Source organism: Heterodontus francisci, chromosome 14 (genome assembly GCF_036365525.1).
Source record: "Heterodontus francisci isolate sHetFra1 chromosome 14, sHetFra1.hap1, whole genome shotgun sequence".
Lineage (NCBI taxonomy): Eukaryota > Metazoa > Chordata > Chondrichthyes > Heterodontiformes > Heterodontidae > Heterodontus > Heterodontus francisci.
In genome coordinates this window covers 101288915-101308802 of record NC_090384.1, presented here as the reverse complement: position 1 = coordinate 101308802, position 19888 = coordinate 101288915, and the positions used below count along the sequence as shown (strand labels likewise).

Sequence of the window (19888 nt, the reverse complement as noted above, 5' to 3'; positions counted from 1 at the left end):
CCTAGAGAGCTGTGGCTGCTCAGCTGTTGAGTGTATTCAACACAGAGATCAACAGATTATAGGATGTGAATGGAGTAAAAGGGATATGAGGATTATGCAGGTGTGGTAGAAGATCAGCCGTGATCTTATTGAATGGCGGTTTAGGCTCAAGGTGCCGAATGGCTGAACTCCAACTCCTATATCTTATGTTTTTCTGATGCTTCAGCCATCATGGTGTGGGGCAAGCTTGAAAGACCTTTACCTGCCCATAATTTTCGTATGTTGTATAAAATACCCACCACACTCATTTGCTGCAGTAATATATATTTTAATTCAAAGTGAATCTCGACAATAATACACCATAAACTCTTATTTTTGACACTCACCAAAATAGTCACCTGGAAAACCCGCTTTATGTGACAAGGTACGAAGGCTTGGTCACATTTAAATCACTGAGAACTAGCGAGAAATACTATCGCAAACTGTAAGAGACATACATCCATAAAAATTTTCCCAGTCCTCATATTGTAAATATTGCACAGTGCAATTGCTACATGGCAAACTAGTGTAGCATTAAAATCAAAAGCAAAAAGCCACGAAAAATTCTACGATTTTTTTTTTTTAACAGTAACAGTTCCAACTCAATAATCAAGTCTACGTTGTGTAATCTAAACAACAGGTTTCTATAACTTGCAGTGTTGAATTAACTTTCACTGAACTGTCTGGTTAAGGTTAAGGGGTAGCAGATATACAGGAGAGGACGGCACCAGTAAATGAAAAAGATTGATACTTCTAAATCACCCACTCCCTCAAATATCTATTCAATTCTGAGCAACCCCCCCTCCCCCCAGCTATAATCAATTGGTTCAAAGTGACTAAAACCAAAATCTGAGACATATTTTTGTTTTCAAAAACGTCAGTAGCACTTTCAATCGCACAAGGACCCTGAATTAGATTTGTAAGCATGGCTAAAAATGAATGAAAAACCAATATGCACGTAAAATAAAATTCCAAATTTAAAATAAGGTGGGTGTTACATTACTTCCCCCTACTCCTGTATTTCACAGTGTCTTATTTAAGAATGACTTTAAGGCATCAACCAGTTGGTAGAACTCAAGAAAAAATTGAATGCAACACTTCGTTGAAGTATTCAGGCTTCACGATTTTATCGTTCCACAGTGCTACGGCCTGTCTAGCTTGCACTTGCTGTTTCCCTTCAGTTACTAGTCCCTGTATTTAGAGTTCTTTTGTTTTTTTTTTACAAACATATGGTGTCTGTTGATAAAAATAGAACTATGCTAGAAAGCACCAAATTTCTCAAGAGGTACTATATACTTTATAAATGTGACTTAACTGTACAACTGTTCTGTGGTTTAAAAGCCTTCTGCACTTAGGCACATTGTCTCCTTGGCTATGACTAAAGGCTAATGTTGAATAAAACACTGCTTCATTTATTAAAAGAATGTGCTAACCCCCTCCTCCTACCTCACCAAAAACCAGTTATACCTAAAGTTAGCTTATTGAAGTCAATCTGGTGCTGTTTTTTAGTGGTGTGTTAGGATCTGTAATGTTTTTTAAATGCCAGAAAATGTGCTGCACACTGGCTGCTGGTTCCAGTGAATAATTACAAGGTTCTGTAGAGTGCATTGCAATGGCAAACCGTGTTAGCAAGAAAAAAATTCATTTTAAAACAAAGTTAAGTCAATTCTGCAAGCTACAGCGATTCAGATTCTCTAACACAATGCCAATATGAAAACATAAAAATTAAGTTACATCAATACATCCATTTATATGCAGTGATGAGCTTGAAGTTACTTAAGGTAAAATACTGATGCGAAAACACACACCCAAAATAAAAACAAAAGCAATTAGAAGTTTCATCATTTACAATACAGTAGTTACAAAGACACTCCAAACAGTAACGCCAAAATTAATCAAAACCCACTTCTATTTAATGTAATCAGACTTACAGAAATGAGAAGGCTAAGTAAGAACAGTTAATAATCACCTATTTCACAGCTAATCGAAGTGGCAATCATTATATAGCAGCTTATCTATGATACATTCAAGATAAATGTTACAATTTATTACTCGCCCCAAGAACTAAAACATAGCCTCAACCATTTTTTTTGAAATCATGAAAAAGATTTTTTTTAAATTCACCTTTCTTTGCTACCCCTTTTTTTGTCTGTTTTTTTTTTGAGGTCTATGCAAAGTTGCTAACCTTGCTTAAGGAAATGGGATGACAGGAAAAGTCTTTGGTGCTGCGCAAAGCAACTTCATTTTTGAAAAAAAAATGTATTTTTTTTGACGTACATACCAGAAAAATGCACAGAGCGCGTAATTCTTTTTTTTCTCCCTGACGGAATGTATAAAATAAGCGAGTAGACACTGAACAAGCTAAAAATGAAACAAAAAAAACCCCAAAATGATAATAAAGAGGGTAAAATTTGTCACATGCATAAATGATAAAATTGCACACAAAACTTGCACCTCGTCAAGCCTCAGGACTAAATATTATATTACTACGTATATCAAATACTGCATGGTCTGCTCAAGCTAAGGTGAAACCATATCATGAGTCATCGAGTATTATGAATTGCATTTTTTTCAATTTTCTAATCAAAGCCATGCCACCACATATCTAATCATTTCACTAAATTCCATAAACAGCAAACTTTTTTAAAAAACACACACGCACACACTTCTATTTCGATTGTATTGCAGATTATTATTTTTTGACAGTATAAACACTGCTCATTATAGACGAGTTTAACCTAAAGTAGAAACCCAGTGATCAAATTATCTCAGTCAATTCCTTAACACTTGCTCTATGCCTATGGTATTTCTAGATCATTCTGAAAGGAGAAAAGCAGTCTCGGCCCACAACCTGCAAAGTACAAAAAAAAAACTTCTACTCCTCGAAGGATAAGCATACCACACGCTAAACCCGAAAACTAAAACACTAATATCTCCCCCTCCCCATTTATTAATTTTTTTCAATCACCGGATTAGATAAGAATTCAAGTGCTACAGTCCATACCATAGTAGTAACATTAACAACCTCAAAATATTTAAGGCACTATGTGTGTGGAAACCATCGTTAGACAACACTGAAGAGCAAAAACCCAATTTTAGGCAATTCTCGCCCATGCAAAACACATGCAGGTGTGGAGAGCAACGGCCCCAAACCCTTTAGGTTAATGACTCAACACTGAAAAAACACTAAAGACACAGGGGAAACCACAAGTATATTTGCTTGTACACCGTACGGCAGACGTAATATGCACCTGTTGCCCTCACAGGGTTAATAGCATGGCTTCACAAGTGTGTGTATTACACGTATCTTGCACTGGATACAACAAGGCAATACAAAAAATAAGAGAGCTTTCTCTCTCTCTTTTGCCCCGTGCTCCTTGCGGCTTCGAGTCACCGCACAGATCCTTGGACCTAACGCAACGGCTATAAAAGCTATATCGTCGAATGTGCAAAGACACATTAAAACTGGGTTTGATTTACAGCTCAGTTTTTTGTTTCTTTTTGTTTATGCACCTTTTGTGTACCATGATTAACAAAAATGCAATGAAGAAATGAATTTCTTGTGCCACGGCTTGGAATTATTCTTTAATTGGTAACGTGTTCCTTCAATTCCAGATGCTTTACACATGACTGAGCCTTAGGCCAGTTTTTTTTTTATTTGTTTTGTTCTGCAATCTTCAAATATAAGGATACTGGCTGAGCTTTGTTGGACTTAATGGGAATCCAGTGTAGACAGGAGATGCTGTAATATAGGAGTGAGGATGAAACATTGGATTGTACTGGTTCTGATGAATGGTTGGAGAAGGCAGCAGACGGGGATTGAGACCAATGGGGATTTGGTGAAGCAGGCCATTGTGGTGAGAAATACTGTAGGCCGCAGGTTGCATGACAGGCCTTGAAGTGCATGGGGAGGCCAACAGATGGGCCATGGGGGCTGTGTTGCCCAGGGGTCCCGACGGGGGGTAGGATAAGATAGCTGGCTGGCCCCCGAGGTGTGTGTTTCCGGCCAGGTGTCCGTGAGCTGTAGTGTGGTTGGGGCTCCCGTGAGCAAGAGAGAAAGGGTGGCCGACGACTGTGGGCGCGATGAAGGCCTGCTGTCTCCGGTGTCCATAATTGCCATTCCATTCCTGAGGCATCGATCCATAGTGCTGAACCTGCAGAGGTATACATCGTTGGAATTATTAGTCACCCAAAAGACTCCTAGTATAAGACACCAAGAATAAATCACCTGTCTACACGAAATTTGCAGATCACATGAACACCGTCGGTTTATTTAGTGACTAGTGTGATATACATTGGCCGGGGGATAAATTAACCCTGGTATCGAATGAATGTTTAGGTGAATAAGCTCTCAACAAACTGTTCTTGAAACAATCTGAGTATAGATATATCATGAGAACATCTGTGAAATTTACCTTTGAAGTATGCGAATTGAGGTGTGTAAAGGGGGATGGTTTTCCAGAGGTCAAACATAGAGCATTGGTGAGGCCACACCTACAGCATACTGTGCAGTTTTGGTCTCCTTACCTAAGGAAGGACATACTTGCCCTAGAGGGAGTGCAGCAAAGTTTATTAGCCTGGTTCCTGGGATGAGGGGATTGTCCAATGAGGAGAGATTGAGTAGACTAGGACTATATTCCCTGGAGTTTAGAAGAATGAGAGGTGATCTCATTGAAACATACAAAATTCTTAAGGGGCTTGAAGGGGTAGATGCTGAGAAAATGTTTCCCCGGCTAGTGAACCCCTAGAACACGGAGACATAGTCTCAGAATAAGGGGTCCGCCATTTCGGACTGAAATGGGGAGAAATTTGTTCACTCAAAGGAATTTGAATATTTGGAATTCTCTACCCTGGAGAGCTGTGGATGTTCAGTCATTTGAGTATATTCAAGGCAGAGATCGATGGATTTTTGGGTACTATGGGAATTAAGGGATATGGGAATAGTGCCAGAAAATACAATTGAGGGAGAAGATCAGCCATGATCATGTTGAATAGCGAAGCAAACCCGAGGGGCCAAGTAGCCTACGCCAGCTCCTATTTCTTATGTTCTTGTGAAAGAGAAACAAAAGCTACTCCTTTGCTCTGTATATTCTGATCACCTATGCTGTATATGAATAAAGTCTGTTCCATATACTCCAACAGCAGCTGTCTCATATTTACTTGAAGGATGGTGTTGTGAACCATAGAAGGAAGGGGGTTTGATGAAAAGTTGACTTGACACATACCTGACCAAAATTCATGTGTTGCTGTTGGAATGCTGATACAGAAGACTTCTGCTGGCGAATACCCAAAGCTGAAGGCTGGCTTATTCTTCCAGGAGCGGATCGACCCTTCGTCAATGACTGACACGTCGCATCTGGAAGGTGCAAACCATTTTAAATTGTGAAAAGGTGTAATGCCTGGACTGCACTATCAGGTTGCCTCTAGACTTTACGAGATCAAGCTGTTCAACAATCTGCAACTTGCGCCAACAAATAATGTCTCTAAATGTAAACAATTTCTGATAGAAAACTGCCATGCCTTCTCCCTTCCATGAAAGGACAAGCATTTATATAGCTCCTTATAACATCTCTAAGGACTATCTGCAGATGTATTGCGCATGTTATTTAGGCAAACCCAGCTGCCAATTTGTACACAGCAAGGTCCAAAGAACAATGAGATGCATGGCCAATTAATCACTTTTTAATGTAGTGGACAAATCACGAGGGGTTTTGATTGAATAAATAGAGAGAAACTTTTCACTGGAAAGAGGGTCAGTAACTGAACCAGAGGGAGACAGGAGGAAAATTTTTTTTATGCAGCAATCTGGAATGCACTGCCTGAAAGGGTGGTGGAAGCAGATTCAATACTGCCCTTTCAAAAAGATTATTAAGAAGTATACAGCAAAGAAGGAAGCCATTCAGCCCATCATAATTATGCTGGCTCTCTAAGAGCTACCAATTAGTCCCACGCCCCTGATCTTTCCCTATAACCCTGCAAATTTTGCCTTTTTAACTAGAGATCTAATTCCCTTTTGAAAGTTACTATTGAATCTGCTTCCACCATCCTTTTAGGCAGTGCATTCCAGATGATAACAACTTTGAGTAAATAAATTATCCCTCATGAAAAGGTAAAATTTACAGGGCTATGAGGGAAAAGAGCAGGGTGAGTGTGTGTGGAGTCAGTACTAGAACTACTGTTTTTCTTGATCTATATGAATAATCAAAACTTGGGTGTACCGGGCACAATTTCAAAATTTGCAGATGACACAAAACCTAGAAGTATTGTGAACTGTGAGGAGGATGGTGACAGACTTCAAAAGGACATGGACAGGCTGATGGGAGACAGTGGGGTGAGAACGGATCTGTCCCAGGTAATTGGAATCAATGACGGGCAGGTAAAATTATAACGGAACAATGGGCTGCCTTTAAAGAGGAGATAGTTAAGGTACAGTCGAGGTACATTCACACGAGCAACCAAAAACAGAGCTCCCTGGATGACAGAGAGATAGAGTAAGATAAAGCAAGTGAGCCTATGAAAGATGTCAGGTTGATAATACAAGTGAGAACAAAGTTAAATATAGAAAGTTCAGAGGGGAAGTGAAAAAGGAAAACAGAGAGGTAAAGAGAGAGTATGAGAAGAGACTGGCAGCTGACATAAAAGGGAATCCAAAAGACTTCGATAAGCCAATAGATAGTAAAAGGTTAGTAAGAGGAGGGGTGGGGCCGATTACGGATCAAAAAGGAGATTTACGCAGGGAAGCATGGTTGCGGTACTAAATGAGCACTTTGCATCTGTCTATCAAGGAAGAAGATGCTGCCAAAGACATAGCAAAAGAGGAGATGGTTAAGATACTGTCTGGGCTAAAAATGGATAACGAGGAGGTAGTAGAAAGGCTGGCTGTACTCAAAAGTTGATAATTCACCAAGACCGATGGGTTACATCCGAGGATGATGAGGGAGGCAGGGTAGAAATTGCGAAGGTACTGGCCATAATCTTCCAATCCCCCTTAGGTACAGGGGTGGTGCCAAAGACTGGAGAATTGCAAATGTTACAAATTTGTTCAAAATAGGGCGAACGGATAAACCCAGCAACTACAAGCCAGTCAGTAGTGGGAAAGCTTTGAGAGAGGATAATCTGGGACAAAATTAACAGTGACTTGGAGGCATGGATTTATTAAAGGCAAATCATGTTTAACCATTTTGAGTTTTTTAATGAGGTAAGAGAAATGATTGATCAGGGTAATGTGGTTGATGTGGTATATATGGACTTCCAAAAGGTGTTTGACAAAGCGCCACAAATAGACTTGCCAGAAAGGTTGAAGTGCATGGGATAAAAGGGGAAGTAGCAGCATGGATATGAAGCTGGCTGAGTGACAGGAAACAGAGAGTAGTGGTGAATGGTTGTTTCTCTGACTGGAGGAAGGTATATGGTGGGGTCCCCTGGGGTTGGTTCCAGGACCACTGCAGATGACACAAAACTTGGAACTATTGTAAACTTTGAGGAGGATAGTGATAGACTTCAAGAGGACATAGGCGAACACGTGGCAGATGAAATTTACAGATGAAATACAGGACGATATAGATGGGCTGGTAAGATGGGCGGAGCTGTGGCAAAATGAATTTAATCCTGAGAAGTGTGAGGTGATGCATTTTGGGAGCACTAACAAGGCAAGGGAATATACAATGGATGGTAAGACCCTGTGAAGTACAGAAGGTCAGAGGGACCTTGGTGTACTTGTCCATAGATCACTGAAGGCAGCAGCACAGGTAGATAAGGTGGTTAGGAAGGCATATGGGATAATTGCCTTTATTAGCCGAGGCATAGAATATAAGAGCAGGGAGGTTATGATGGAGCTGTATAAAACGTTAGGCCACAGCTGAGAACTGTGTACAGTTCTGGACACCACACTATAGGAAGGATGTGATTGCACTGGAGGGGGTGCAGAGGAGATTCACCAGGATGTTGCCTGGGCTGGAGCATTTCAGCTATGAAGAGAGACTGAAAATACTAGGGTTATTTTCCTTGGAGCAGAGAAGGCTGAGTGGGGACATGATCGAGGTACAAGATTATAAGGGGCATTGATAGGTTAGATAGGAAGAAACTTTTTCCCTTAGTGGAGGGGTCAATAACCAGGGGGCATAGATTTAAGGTAAGGGGCAGGAGGTTTAGAGGGGATTTGAAGAAAAAATTCTTCATCCAGAGGGTGGTTGGAATCTGGAACGCACTGCCTGAAGTGGTGGTAGAGGCAGGAACCCTCACAACATTTAAGAAGTATTTAGATGAGCACTTGAAACGCCATAGCATACAAGGTTACGGGCCAAGTGCTGGAAAATGGGACAAGAATAGTTAGGTGCTTGATGGCCGGCACAGACACGATGGGTGGAAGGGCCTGTTTCTGTGCTGTATAACTCTATGACTCCAATGCAGAGAAGTGTGAAGTGGTACATTTTGGTAGGAAGAACGAGGAGAGGCAATATAAAACAAAGAATACAATTCTAAAGGGGATCCAGGAACAGAGAGGCTTTGATATATGTGCACAATCGTTGGAGGTGGCGAGGCAGGTTGAGAAAGTGCTTAAAAAGGCATACAGGATCCTGGGCTTTAAAAATGGAGGAATAAAGTAAAAAAGCAAAGAAGTTATGATGAACCTTTATAAAACATGATTCGGACTCAGCTGGAGTACTGTGTCCAATTCTGGGCACCACAAATTATGAAGGATGTGAAGACTTTAGAGAGGGTGCAGACAAGAATGATTCCAGATTCGTGGACAGATTGGAGATGCTCAAAGCCAGGAGGGGTCTTGGCAGAGTAGTTACAGAGAAACTGTTCCTATTGGTGGAAGGGTTCAGAATCAGAGGACACCATTTAAGGTGATTGGCAAAAGCACCAATGGCGACATCAGCAAAATCATTTTTACAAAATGAGTGGTTAGGACCTGGAATGCACTGTCTGAGGATGTGGTGGAGGCAGATGTAAGCAGGGCTTTCAAAAGGAAATTGGATTAACACCTGAAAGGAAAAAAATTTGGAGGGCTGTGGGAAAAGGGCAGGAGAGTAGACTAGCTGAGTAGCTTTTCCATGATTCTATAGTTGCTGAGCTCTTTCAAAGAGCAGAGGCACAATGGACCATATGGCATCCTTCTGTGCTTTATGATTCTATGTTTGAAGACAGAATGATGGCCGGGATATTGGGATAAATCCCTCCTGGTCTTTGAAGAGTAATAAGGGATCTGCAATATCCATCTTAATAGTTAACATCCCATCTGAAAGACAGCACTGGTAAGAAATCCCGCTTTGCCTCTTCTGACTCTAGCTTCTTGTATTCTTATCTCACTTCTAACAATGATTATTGTTAATGACTGCCAGTCAACCTCTCTGGTCCAGAAAGTGAACAGTTTCAAGTGTGGACACTCATTCCATCAGATGGTGAATTTTTGTTGGAAATTTTAAACATGTCACATTTAAAATGTTTACAATTTTTTCTATCTTTTCCTTTCTGTATTTTTCTCTCTCTTTTAATCTAATCTTTCTTCCCCCTTGTTTCCCCTTCTTCTATCTGATTTGAAACTAGTTCACCCTCCTTCTCTGTCACTCCTGTTCCCGAGGTTCCAGATGCCCTGTCGCCCTCACTTTGTCATTATCAGCTCAGGCTCCCAGCACATTACAGCACAGAACATTTTTGAAACGAAGAGTGAAGGAAAAAGTCTAACAAATGGGGCACACTGCAAGATGTCCCACTCGGGCTAATATCTCACCAACTAGTCTTTTTTAGCCAGCACGTAACAAACCCAACGAAAGGCGGTACAATTCTAGATTTAGTCTTCAGTAATGAAGCTGGGCAAGTGGACGAAGTAACAGTGGGTGACCATTTTGGAGACAGCACCATAATAAAGTTAGTTTTAGCATAATCACAGAAAAGGACAAAGATAAAACAGAAGTAAAAGTTCTAAATCGGGGGAAGGCAAATTTTACAAAACTGAGAGGTGATGTGGCGAAAGTAGACTGGATACAGCTATCTGAAGGAAAATCAGTGGCAAATCAGTGGGAGGCATTCAAAAGCGAGATTCTCCAGGCACAGTGTAGGCATGTCCCCACAAAGATAAAGGGTGGTACGGCCAAATCTAGAGTCCCCTGTTTATCTAGAAGCTTACAGGGCAGAAAAAGAAAGCTTATGACGATCCCAAAAACCTAATACTTTAGAAAGCCTAGAGGAGTATAGAAAGTGCAGGGGTGAAGTAAAAAAGGAAATTAGAAAAGCAAAGACAGGACATGAAAAATTATTGGCAGGTAAAATCCAAAAAAAACCAAAGATATTTTTTAAGTACATTAAGAGCAAGAGGATAACTAAGGAAAGGGTAGGACCTATCAGAGATGCACAAGGGAACTTGTGCGTGGATGCAGAAGATGTGCGCAAGGTTCTCAATGAGTCTTTTTGTCTCTTGTCTTCACAAAGGAGAGGGATGATGCAGACATTGTAATTAAAGAGGAGTGAAATATTAGATAGGATGAGCATAATGAGAGAGGAAGTACTGGAGAGTCTGACATCCTTGAAAGTCGATAAATCGCCAGGGCCGGGTGGATTGCATCCCAGGCTGTTAAAGGAAGCCAGGGAGGAAATAGCGGATGCACTGAGAATCATCTTCAAATCCTCATTGGATACGGGCGAGGTGCCAGAGGATTGGAGGTCTGTGAACGCTGTACCACTGTTTAAAAAGGATGCGAGGGAGAGGCCAAATAATTATAGGCCGGTCAGTCTGACCTTGGTGGTGGGTAAATTATTAGAATTAATTCTGAGGGACAGGATAAACTGCCGCTTAAAAAGGCACAGATTATTCAGGGATAGTCAGCATGGATTTAAGGGAAGGTCATGTCTTACTAACTTGTTTGAGTTTTTTGAGTAAGTAACAAGGAGGATTGATAAGGGTGGTGTAGTGGATGTGGTCTACATGGATTTCAGTAAGGCATTTGAGAAGGTCCCGCATGGCAGACTGGTCAGAAAAATGAAAGCCCATGGGATACAAGGGAATGTGGCAGGTTGGATCCAAAATCGGCTCAGTGACAAGAAACAAAGGGTAGTGGTCGACCGATGTTTTTGAGAATGGAAAGCGGTTTCCAGTGGCGTTCCACAGGGCTCAGTGTTGGGACCCTTGCTGTTTGTGGTATATTTTAATGACTTGGACTTAAATGTGGGAGGCACGATTGAGAAATTTGCTGATGACACAAAAATTGGCCGTGTAGTTGATAGTGAAGAGGACAGCCATAGACTCCAGAATGATATCAATTGTTTGGTTGAGTGGGCGGACCAGAGAAGTGTGAGGCAATGCATTTGGGGAGTGCAAACAAAGTGAGGGAATACACAATGAACAGGAGGATATTGAGAAGGGTAGAAGAAGTGAGAGATCTTGGACTGCATGTCCACAGGTCCCTGAAGATGGCAGGACAGGTAGGTAGAGTGGTCGAAGAAGCCATATGGAATGCTTTCCTTTATTGGCGGAGGTATAGAATACAAAAGCAGGGATGTAATGCTGGAACTGTATAAAACGCTGGTGAGGCCACAGCTGGAGTATTGCGTACAGTTCTGGTCACCACATTAAAGGAAGGACATTATTGCTCTGGAGAGAGTACAGAGGAGATTTACAAGAATGTTGCCAGGGCTCGAAACTTGCAGCTCTGAGGAAAGATTGGATGGGCTAGGGTTGTTTTTGTTAAAAGAGAGGAGGCTAAGGGGTGACTTAATTGAGGTGTACAAAATTATGAGGGGCCTAGATAGAGTAGACAGGAAGGACCTGTTTCTCCTGGTGGAGAGGTCAGTTATCAGGGGGGCACAGATTTAAGGTGATTGGTAGAAGGATTAGAGGGGACATGATGAAAAACTTTTTCACCCAGAGGGTGGTGGGTGTTTGGAATTCACTGCCAGGAACAGTGGTGGAGGCAGAAACCCGCAATTCATTTAAAAGGTACCTGGACATACCCCTGAAGAGCTGTAACCTGCAAGGCTATGGACCAGATGCTGGAAGGTGGGATTGGATGGCGAGATTTTTTGGCTGGCGCAGACTTGATGGGCTGAATGGCCTCCTTCTGTGCCATAATTTTTCTATGGTTCTATGATTCTAGTCCTGCTCAGTGATGTAAGCTGGTGCCAGGACAGGTTATTTATTTACCAGACTGGACCATGCAAATCTTAGGCATGTGTTCGTGCAGTTCTGAAGCTCCTTGGTGACCCTGACCACCTATTTATGTACAAGTTACACGAGATTCACATGCCAGCTTGACACAGGAAAACTGTACAAGTTCTGCCAAGCCTCCAAAGGAGACAAAAAGAAATATTTACTCAATTTTCTTGTAGCAGGCCTCTGTGGGAGTTTATTCTGTTCGTTGCTGAAGGATACAGATGGATAGCATTAGCAGTATTGAATTTATCATGCTTTTCTGCTTGCATTATATCAGATCGAAACTATTGCTGAAAATGGCACCATTGAGATGTTTTAAAAGGCAGCTGTGGGAAGTTAAACTGGTAGAAAATTCAGTTGGATTATGAGAACATTTCTGTAATGTTCTCCAGGCCTCTGAGATCTCTGAGCTCCTCTAAGTTTGGTGTCTTGCGCATCTCCAATTTTTAGTCAGTCCACCATTGAAAGCCATGCTTTCAGCTGCCCAGACCAGAAAGCGCTGGAATCCCCTCCTAAGTCTCTCTGTCTCTTCTCCTTTCAGATGTTTCATAAAGCCTGTCTCTTCATGTCCTAATATCTCACATATGGCTCAGTGTCAAATTTTGTTTGATAACGTTCCTGTTAGGCTCTTTGGGATGTTTTACTACATTAGAGGGGCTATATAAATGCAAGTTTTATATGCTCAACACACTGAAATGTGATGTTGGAAGTGTAATGGACTCAGAACCTTTTATAATTAGATACATAAAAAGAAAGTTACAACAGGAAACCTATTAACCACCAGTGGAGTCACTGTCGATGCTGGTGTGCAAAAGGAACTGAGCATTTAGTCAATTGCTTATCTGCAGCACTATCCTATTCTTCTTGCTCAGTAAACAGACATGGCAGGGATCCTCATTCCACTTGCACAGACGATAGGAAGTAGAGAAGATGATGGTAGTCTAGCTGAGGGTTTAATTCCCCCATCAGTTTACATATAAAAAATAATGGCTCTCAGCACAAATAAGCATGTTTTAAAGTAAGATCCAATATACGCAAAAAGTTCAACTGCTTTCAGAAGGTGTTTAGTAGGGAAACAGATATATACTTGGCAAGTTAGACTCCTGAAGGATATGAAGAGGGGTCAGCAAATCGGGACTGAAAAGCGAGCTGTCATGCCTAACAAAACAGCAGAACAACCTGTTTCTAGGTTTCTGTCAAGTATCAGCTTGGTTGAATTGGTAGCATGCTAATTCTTCCTTTCTCTTCAGTGCCAAACAACTCACCTCAACCCTCAATCTTAGTACATCAACGCCTGTGACTCTAGTCTGACATTTATTTCTGGCACCAGCCATCCACTTGTGACCTGCCTTGAGCTCAGCTGTCCATCTCTGTGTTGAATTGTGGGCAGTTTTCGCACAGTGGATTCCAGCTCAGTTGAAGCTGGACAGATACTGTTCAAACTATTGGAGCATTATGGAATCACAAATCCTTAAAGCACAGAAGGGGACCTTTGGCCCATTGTGCCTGCTCTTTGCAAGAGCTGTCTGATTTAGTTCCCCACCCCAGGTTTTTCCCCATAACCCTGAAAATCAGTCCTTTTCAAATACATGCCCAACTGCCTTTTAAAGTTCCAATGGAATCTAATTCCATCATCCTCTCAGACAATGTGTTCCAAATCTTAACAACCCTTTGTGGAAAAGATTTCCCCTCATTTCCCCTCAAGTTCTTTTGCCAATTATTTTAAATCTAGGACCTCTGCTTATTGACTCATTTGCCATGGGAAACAGATTCTCCCAACTTGCTGTATGAAAACCCCTTATAATTTCGAATAGCTCGAAGAGGTCTCCTCTTAACCTTCTCTACTCTAAAGGGAACAATACCAACTTCTCCAATCCCTCCTTGTAAGTCAAGTCCCTCATCCCTCGTATCACCCTGGTAAAACCACTTCTATACCCTTGACATCCTTCTTAAAAGCGTGGTGCCTAGAATTGTACACAATACCCCAGCTCATGTCTAACCAGTGACTTGTAAAAGTTTCGAATAACGTCCTTGTTTTTGTATTCAATTGTCCCTATTTTCAAAGTCAAGTATCCCATATACTTTCTGAACTGTCTTAAACAACTTGCCCTGCCACCTTCAAGGATTTTTGAATAAGCGCCTCCAGGTCCCTCTGCTCTTGCAGCCTTCACCCAATCTCCTCTCAAAATGGTATCATTCAGATTGTACGCCACTCCGTGTTGTATCTCCTTACACAAGGAAGGTAGACTGAGAAGAACATATTGCCATTTTCCAGGATTGGATTCTAATGTCCCTTAATCTCCGCCCAATCCTGTTCGCTCCACTTTCATAATATGATTTTCATTCAATTCTCATGCCACTTCTATGCAACTGACTGCCTGCTGCTGTTGCAAATCCAGCTCTCTCTGATCACGCATAAAAGCAGATCCTTACCTGCGTTTGAGACCCGCTCGCTCAAGTCCGTTACGGAGATTGAATTGCTGTTCTGCACTCTCATCGGTGGTACCACCATAGTGCGTACTGCAGGCTTGGTGCTTTCTGTTCCCTTGGAGTTCATGCTGCCCGAGTTCTGGTTGGCGGCATCCTGAAGGAATCGTTCCTCCAGGAAGGGACTTTCGTTCTGCCCTGACGATTCGCTGGTCGGTGATCCATCCACAGTGTCACAGCCACTCTCTGGCTCATCCTCCGACATGCTGGAATGCCAATGATTATAACATGCTGATTCAGATATAGGTCAGTGTCAGTTATTCACAAGATTGCAACCACATCTTCACTGCATGAAAAGTACTTGCATTTTATACAGTGTCTTTCATTACCTTGGGATGCCCCCAATGTGCTTCACAGTCAATGAAACACTTTTTTTCTTTAAGTTTAGTCACTGTTGTAACATAGGGAAATGGCAGCTAATTTGCGCACAGCAAGGGTCCACAAACAGCAACCAGATAATTGGTTATTAGTGATGTCGATTGAAGGATATATATTGGTCCCAGAACACCAGGGAGAACTCCCCCTGCTCTTCAAAATAGTCATAGGATCATTTAGATCCACCTGAAAGGGCAAATGAGGCCTTGGTTATAACACTTCATCCTAGGGAAGGTGCAGCACTCCCTCATTATTGAACTGGGATTGTCAACCTCGATTGTGGCCTCAAGTGCTTGAAGTGGGACTCGAACCCACAACCTCACGTCTCAGAGGCGGAAGCACTACCATGAGCGACATGGACAGCTCTTTAGAGATAGGCCACAAAGAAGCTCTTGAACAGGAGGTGATAACCCACAACATCCTGTCTGCTGCATCTCCTGGATGCACAGGAAAGCTCCCCAATGGCAGTGTCAGCAGGCACTCTAGCAGGGAGACTTCCCCAAAATACTGAGATATCAACAGACATTTCTGCTAGCTCATGTTTTTCTTCTGCAACTTTGACTGAAAGTGATAAACCCTCCTTCTAAGTAACCTTTAGACTACCGAAACCCACAAGCTGAAGTTTGAACCGGGGCTGCTCTGTAAAATTCACTCCCCGATCCCCATTGATTTCTGCGGTACTCAGAAGGGAAGTATTGGCAGCTATAATATAAAGTTCAACAATAGACGTCCACCTGTGTGAAACAACAACAATATACTGGCAATGCCAATCGCTTCCTAGTGCACTTTAAATTTAAGAAAAGATTTCAACATTTTGGGCCTTTAAATGAAACTTTCTGAATGATGAACGCTGTTAAATGCAATAATCTCATAAAATGAAACATTTCCCTTTCAGTCCTTTCCAGCAACCCTGGCAATAAAGTTTTCAGCTGTCTCTGCTCAACTTGCTGAAACTTCCTCCGTGATCGCCTTCCTTTTAAAGCGACCTGCAGATCTACCTCTTGGAGCACATGTCATCCATCTCTCCTAACTCTTCCACCACCCACTGCCCGCTTCCCATCTGCGATGCTCTTGGCAATGTTATCCTATATTAAAGGCACAAAGGAGAAGCAAGTTGACACACCAGTTCGGAGGAGGATTCCTCCCTGTCCCCCAACCCATGAATCTTTCCAAAAGGTTGTCACACCAACAGCAAACATTGTGACCTCAGCTGGCAGGGACCGTGTGCCTCAGCTCCCTGTCAATCCTCCCAACCCCCTCCCGCTAGTCCTGCTTAAAAGACACTGTGCATTCCCAAGAGCCATGGCCAGAAAAGGTTGCAATCTGCGGCAAAATGTCATTTTGGAAAGCACATGTACAACGTAGATCATTTTTGCTCAATAGGGACTGCAAAGCTTCACTGTTCAACTTGTCTTCATGCAGTTGCTAGGTAAGAATAGGTGTGAACTTGTTCACCAGTCTGAGGCAGTGTTGCACTAGTAGCATCTTAATACCATGTCCAGCTGACTGCAAACACCCAGCAGTGGTACACTGATAGGCTTTGCATTTCTGAACTAAGGCCAAGTCTGGAGAGGAACACTGTATGACATGAGGCTGAAGTAGTGGTGCTTTGTAGGTCCATTACTGCTTGTGATGTCAGTAGAAAACAAGAGGAATATCATATTTTACCATAAGTGCTCATCAGTATATTAAATAAATCTAGGACTGGAGCACATGACCTAGGGCTGACACGGGTTGGGTAAAGAGATGGCGGGGCGGGGGGGGGGGGGGGGTGGGGGGTGCACTTTGGGTGAGACATTAAACCGAGACCACATCTGTCTGTTTTGTGGTTCAGGTAGACGTTAACGATCCCATTATTCGAAAAAGAACAGAAATAAACCTGGTTACACTTCAATGTTTGGAACTTGAGTTATCCCTCTCCATCAACATTGTGTGGACATTTGACTAAAATAGGTATTTAGAGTCACAGATTCTCTATGACTCTAAAACCTATTTTAGTCAAACGTCCACACAATGTTAAATTACACTCTCTGGTTGGTTCCACTTCCTCCTGTGCTACGAATAGTGCCTCTTCTAAACCATCTAGAATGCTACCAGGGATAAGTTATGTGAAGAGACTGGAGAAGCTGAGATTGTTCTCCTTGGAGCAAAGAAGGTTCAGGGGAGATTTAATAGGAATGTAAGAAGAGTTTTTATAGACTAAGAGAAACTGTTTCCAGTGGCAGGAAGATCAATAACCAGAGGACAACAGATTAAAGACAGTTATCAAAAGAGTCAGAGGGGAGATGAGGAGAAATATTTTTATGCAGCGTATAGTTGAGATCTGGAAGGCACTGCCTGAAAGGGTGGTGGAGGCAGTTTCAATAGCAACTCTCAAAACAGAACTGGATATTTACTTGAAGAGGAAGAAGATTGCCGGGATGTGGAGAAAGAGCATGGAGGCGTGAAACTAATTGGACAGTTCTTTCAGAGTCAGCACAAGCTCGATGCCCCGCATCCCCCCCCCACTTCCAGTCTGTGCTGCATCACTCTACGATCTGCATAAGCTCCTGTCCCCACTGTTTTAATAAGCTATGAACCCATCCATTTTAAATAGTTTGTTATCTGTGTCAGAAAGCACTGACGGGAAACTTACACAAACGCGTTGAACTACATGCTAAAATATGGTCTAGAGGAAATTAACCACACCACCACTGCCCACCCCCACCCCCCCTCCCCCTGCCCAGTGCTGCTTCTGTATTCGGAGAGTTGACACTCCAAGCTCAGCACAACATTCGTGGTCCATACCTGTTAGACCTCTTGCAGGGAGACGGGCTGGATTGTGCCGAATTGGATGAACTGGTGCTCAGGGTGCTGTCAGGGCTACTTAATGAACACACTCGGTCGATGTTCAGGGTGCTCTGGCATGCTTCGCAGTCCGAACTGCCTTTACAACTGATGGTGAGTGCGGTGAGGAAAAAAAACAAACAATATCATCTCAGACAAAATAATCACTCCGTGAAGAAACGACTGCTGAAAAAACCCTGATAAACTGGAACATTTCCTCTTTGCACATTTTTTATGATTCCCTCTCCATCTGCTATTTTGCTGAAACAGTTTACACCTTCTATTGATCTGTCTTTACTTGTCCCTTTACCACTTCCTTTGCCTTGCACTGTCCTCCCTTTTGTGATTTAATCATTCCTGCACTCCACAGCAACCCTTTTGTTCTTTACTCCCCTCACCCTACCCCCTTTTTGTTTTGCTGTCTCTGCACTTGCTTAATAACTTTTAACATCTTCCAATGAAACTCTCCTCCTTTAAAAGGCTCTTTAAAACCTCCCTCTTTGACCAAGCTTTGGGTCACATGCCCTAATATCTTATGTGGCTCAGTGTCATATTTTGCTTTATAATGTTCCTGTGAAGCGCCTTGGGATGTTTTATTATGTTAAGGGTACTAGACAAATGCAATGTGTTGTTGCTGAAATTCTCTCTCCACAGATGCTGCCTGACCAGTTGAGAGTTTTCCAGCATTTTCTGTTTTTATTTCAGATTTTCAGCTCTGCATTATTTTGCTTTATATTTTTGGAGTTTCATTATTTTAGGACTCCTTGTGACCATGCCTCAGGGACAGGCTCCATCTGCCTGTGCTCTGCCATGTTTTCTGGTGCAGCACACAGCAGAATACAGGAGACTGGATATGTCCCCAACAGAGAACTGGTCCCGAGGTATTCCCTGGTCTGTATGGAAACCTTCCAAGATTTTAGTACACTGCGCATTTCATCTGTTAAAATCACCTGTGAAAATAAATTTTTAAATTAATTTTCTAACTTTTTCGTCAAGGTAAAGTGATATCAATGCTGGGGAAAATTTCTTTCCTTCCACATTCAACCGCAAGAACTCTCAGGACAGGCATACAGCGTGCTCAATTTTAGCTCATAGGCAGGAACTCCCGAGCCTCTTTAACGTGCCCCTTGCTCCGGTTGTGTTAAAAGAAACAACTTGCACTTATTTAATCCCTTTTATGACCTCAGGATGCCCCAAAGTGCATTGTGCCCAACAAAGCCACTTTTGAAGTGTTATAATGTAGGAAAACGGCAACCAATTTGCACACAGGAAAGCCCTACAACAGCAATGAGATAAATGACCAGATCATCTGTTTTCTTAGTGATGTTGGTTGAGGGATAAATATTGGCCTAAGACATTGGGAAGAACTCCCCTGTTCTTTGCCATGCCACCTTTTATATCCACCCTACAAGGGCAGATGGGGCTTCACTTTATCATCTCATCTGAAAGATCTGATACTGCTTCGTCAGTACAGCACTGGGAGAGTCAGCCTAGATTTTGAGCTCAAGTCCCTGGAGCTAGCCTTGAAAACACAACTACTGACTCAGAGGCAAGAATGCTACTGACTGAGTCATGGCAGATGCTTATACAATAACTTAGTCAACAGTCATTTCTAAATAAAGTGCAATAGTGATGGGCTGCCTTCTGTGCTGTGAAATTCAATGATTCGGCTCTTGGAAGGTACATCTTACAATGCAATATAAAGAATTATAATTCTCTACAACAACTCACTGAGTAAGTTTATGGTATAAATGCAAACCCATTAGATTTGATTTGAGAATCTCCTAATTGATTACATGTAGGATCTCAGAACTGATGAGAGACAGAGGAGAATTTTAGTCTGTCAGCCTCGCTGAGATTCTAACCTGAAGATTATAGGGATAAGTATGGACAGATATGGTCAAACGCAGTACAGAAGACAATGGCTGCCATGTTCCTGAGGTCAAGAAAATGTCTGTTGTGAAACACAGCCAGCAGGGTTAATGATTGACAGGCGGACTTGGGGATGGAAGAGGGGTCAGAGAAATTTTG

General features: G+C 42.2%; 1 protein-coding gene across 5 annotated transcripts in view; it reads right to left on the bottom strand.

Annotated features, from left to right (window-relative positions):
• Positions 1–286: 286 nt before the first annotated feature.
• Positions 287–19888, bottom strand: part of hipk3a (homeodomain interacting protein kinase 3a) — a 259278-nt gene continuing 239676 nt past the window's right edge. For all 5 annotated transcript variants that reach the window (XM_068046630.1, XM_068046632.1, XM_068046633.1 and 2 more), the window contains 4 exons: positions 17819–17965; positions 14603–14862; positions 5244–5374; positions 287–4172 (listed from right to left, as the gene is read on the bottom strand). In XM_068046630.1, the coding sequence (XP_067902731.1) occupies positions 3696–4172; positions 5244–5374; positions 14603–14862; positions 17819–17965 (1015 nt within the window). In that variant the 3' untranslated portion in view covers positions 287–3695. The remainder of the gene's footprint in view (positions 4173–5243; positions 5375–14602; positions 14863–17818; positions 17966–19888) is intronic.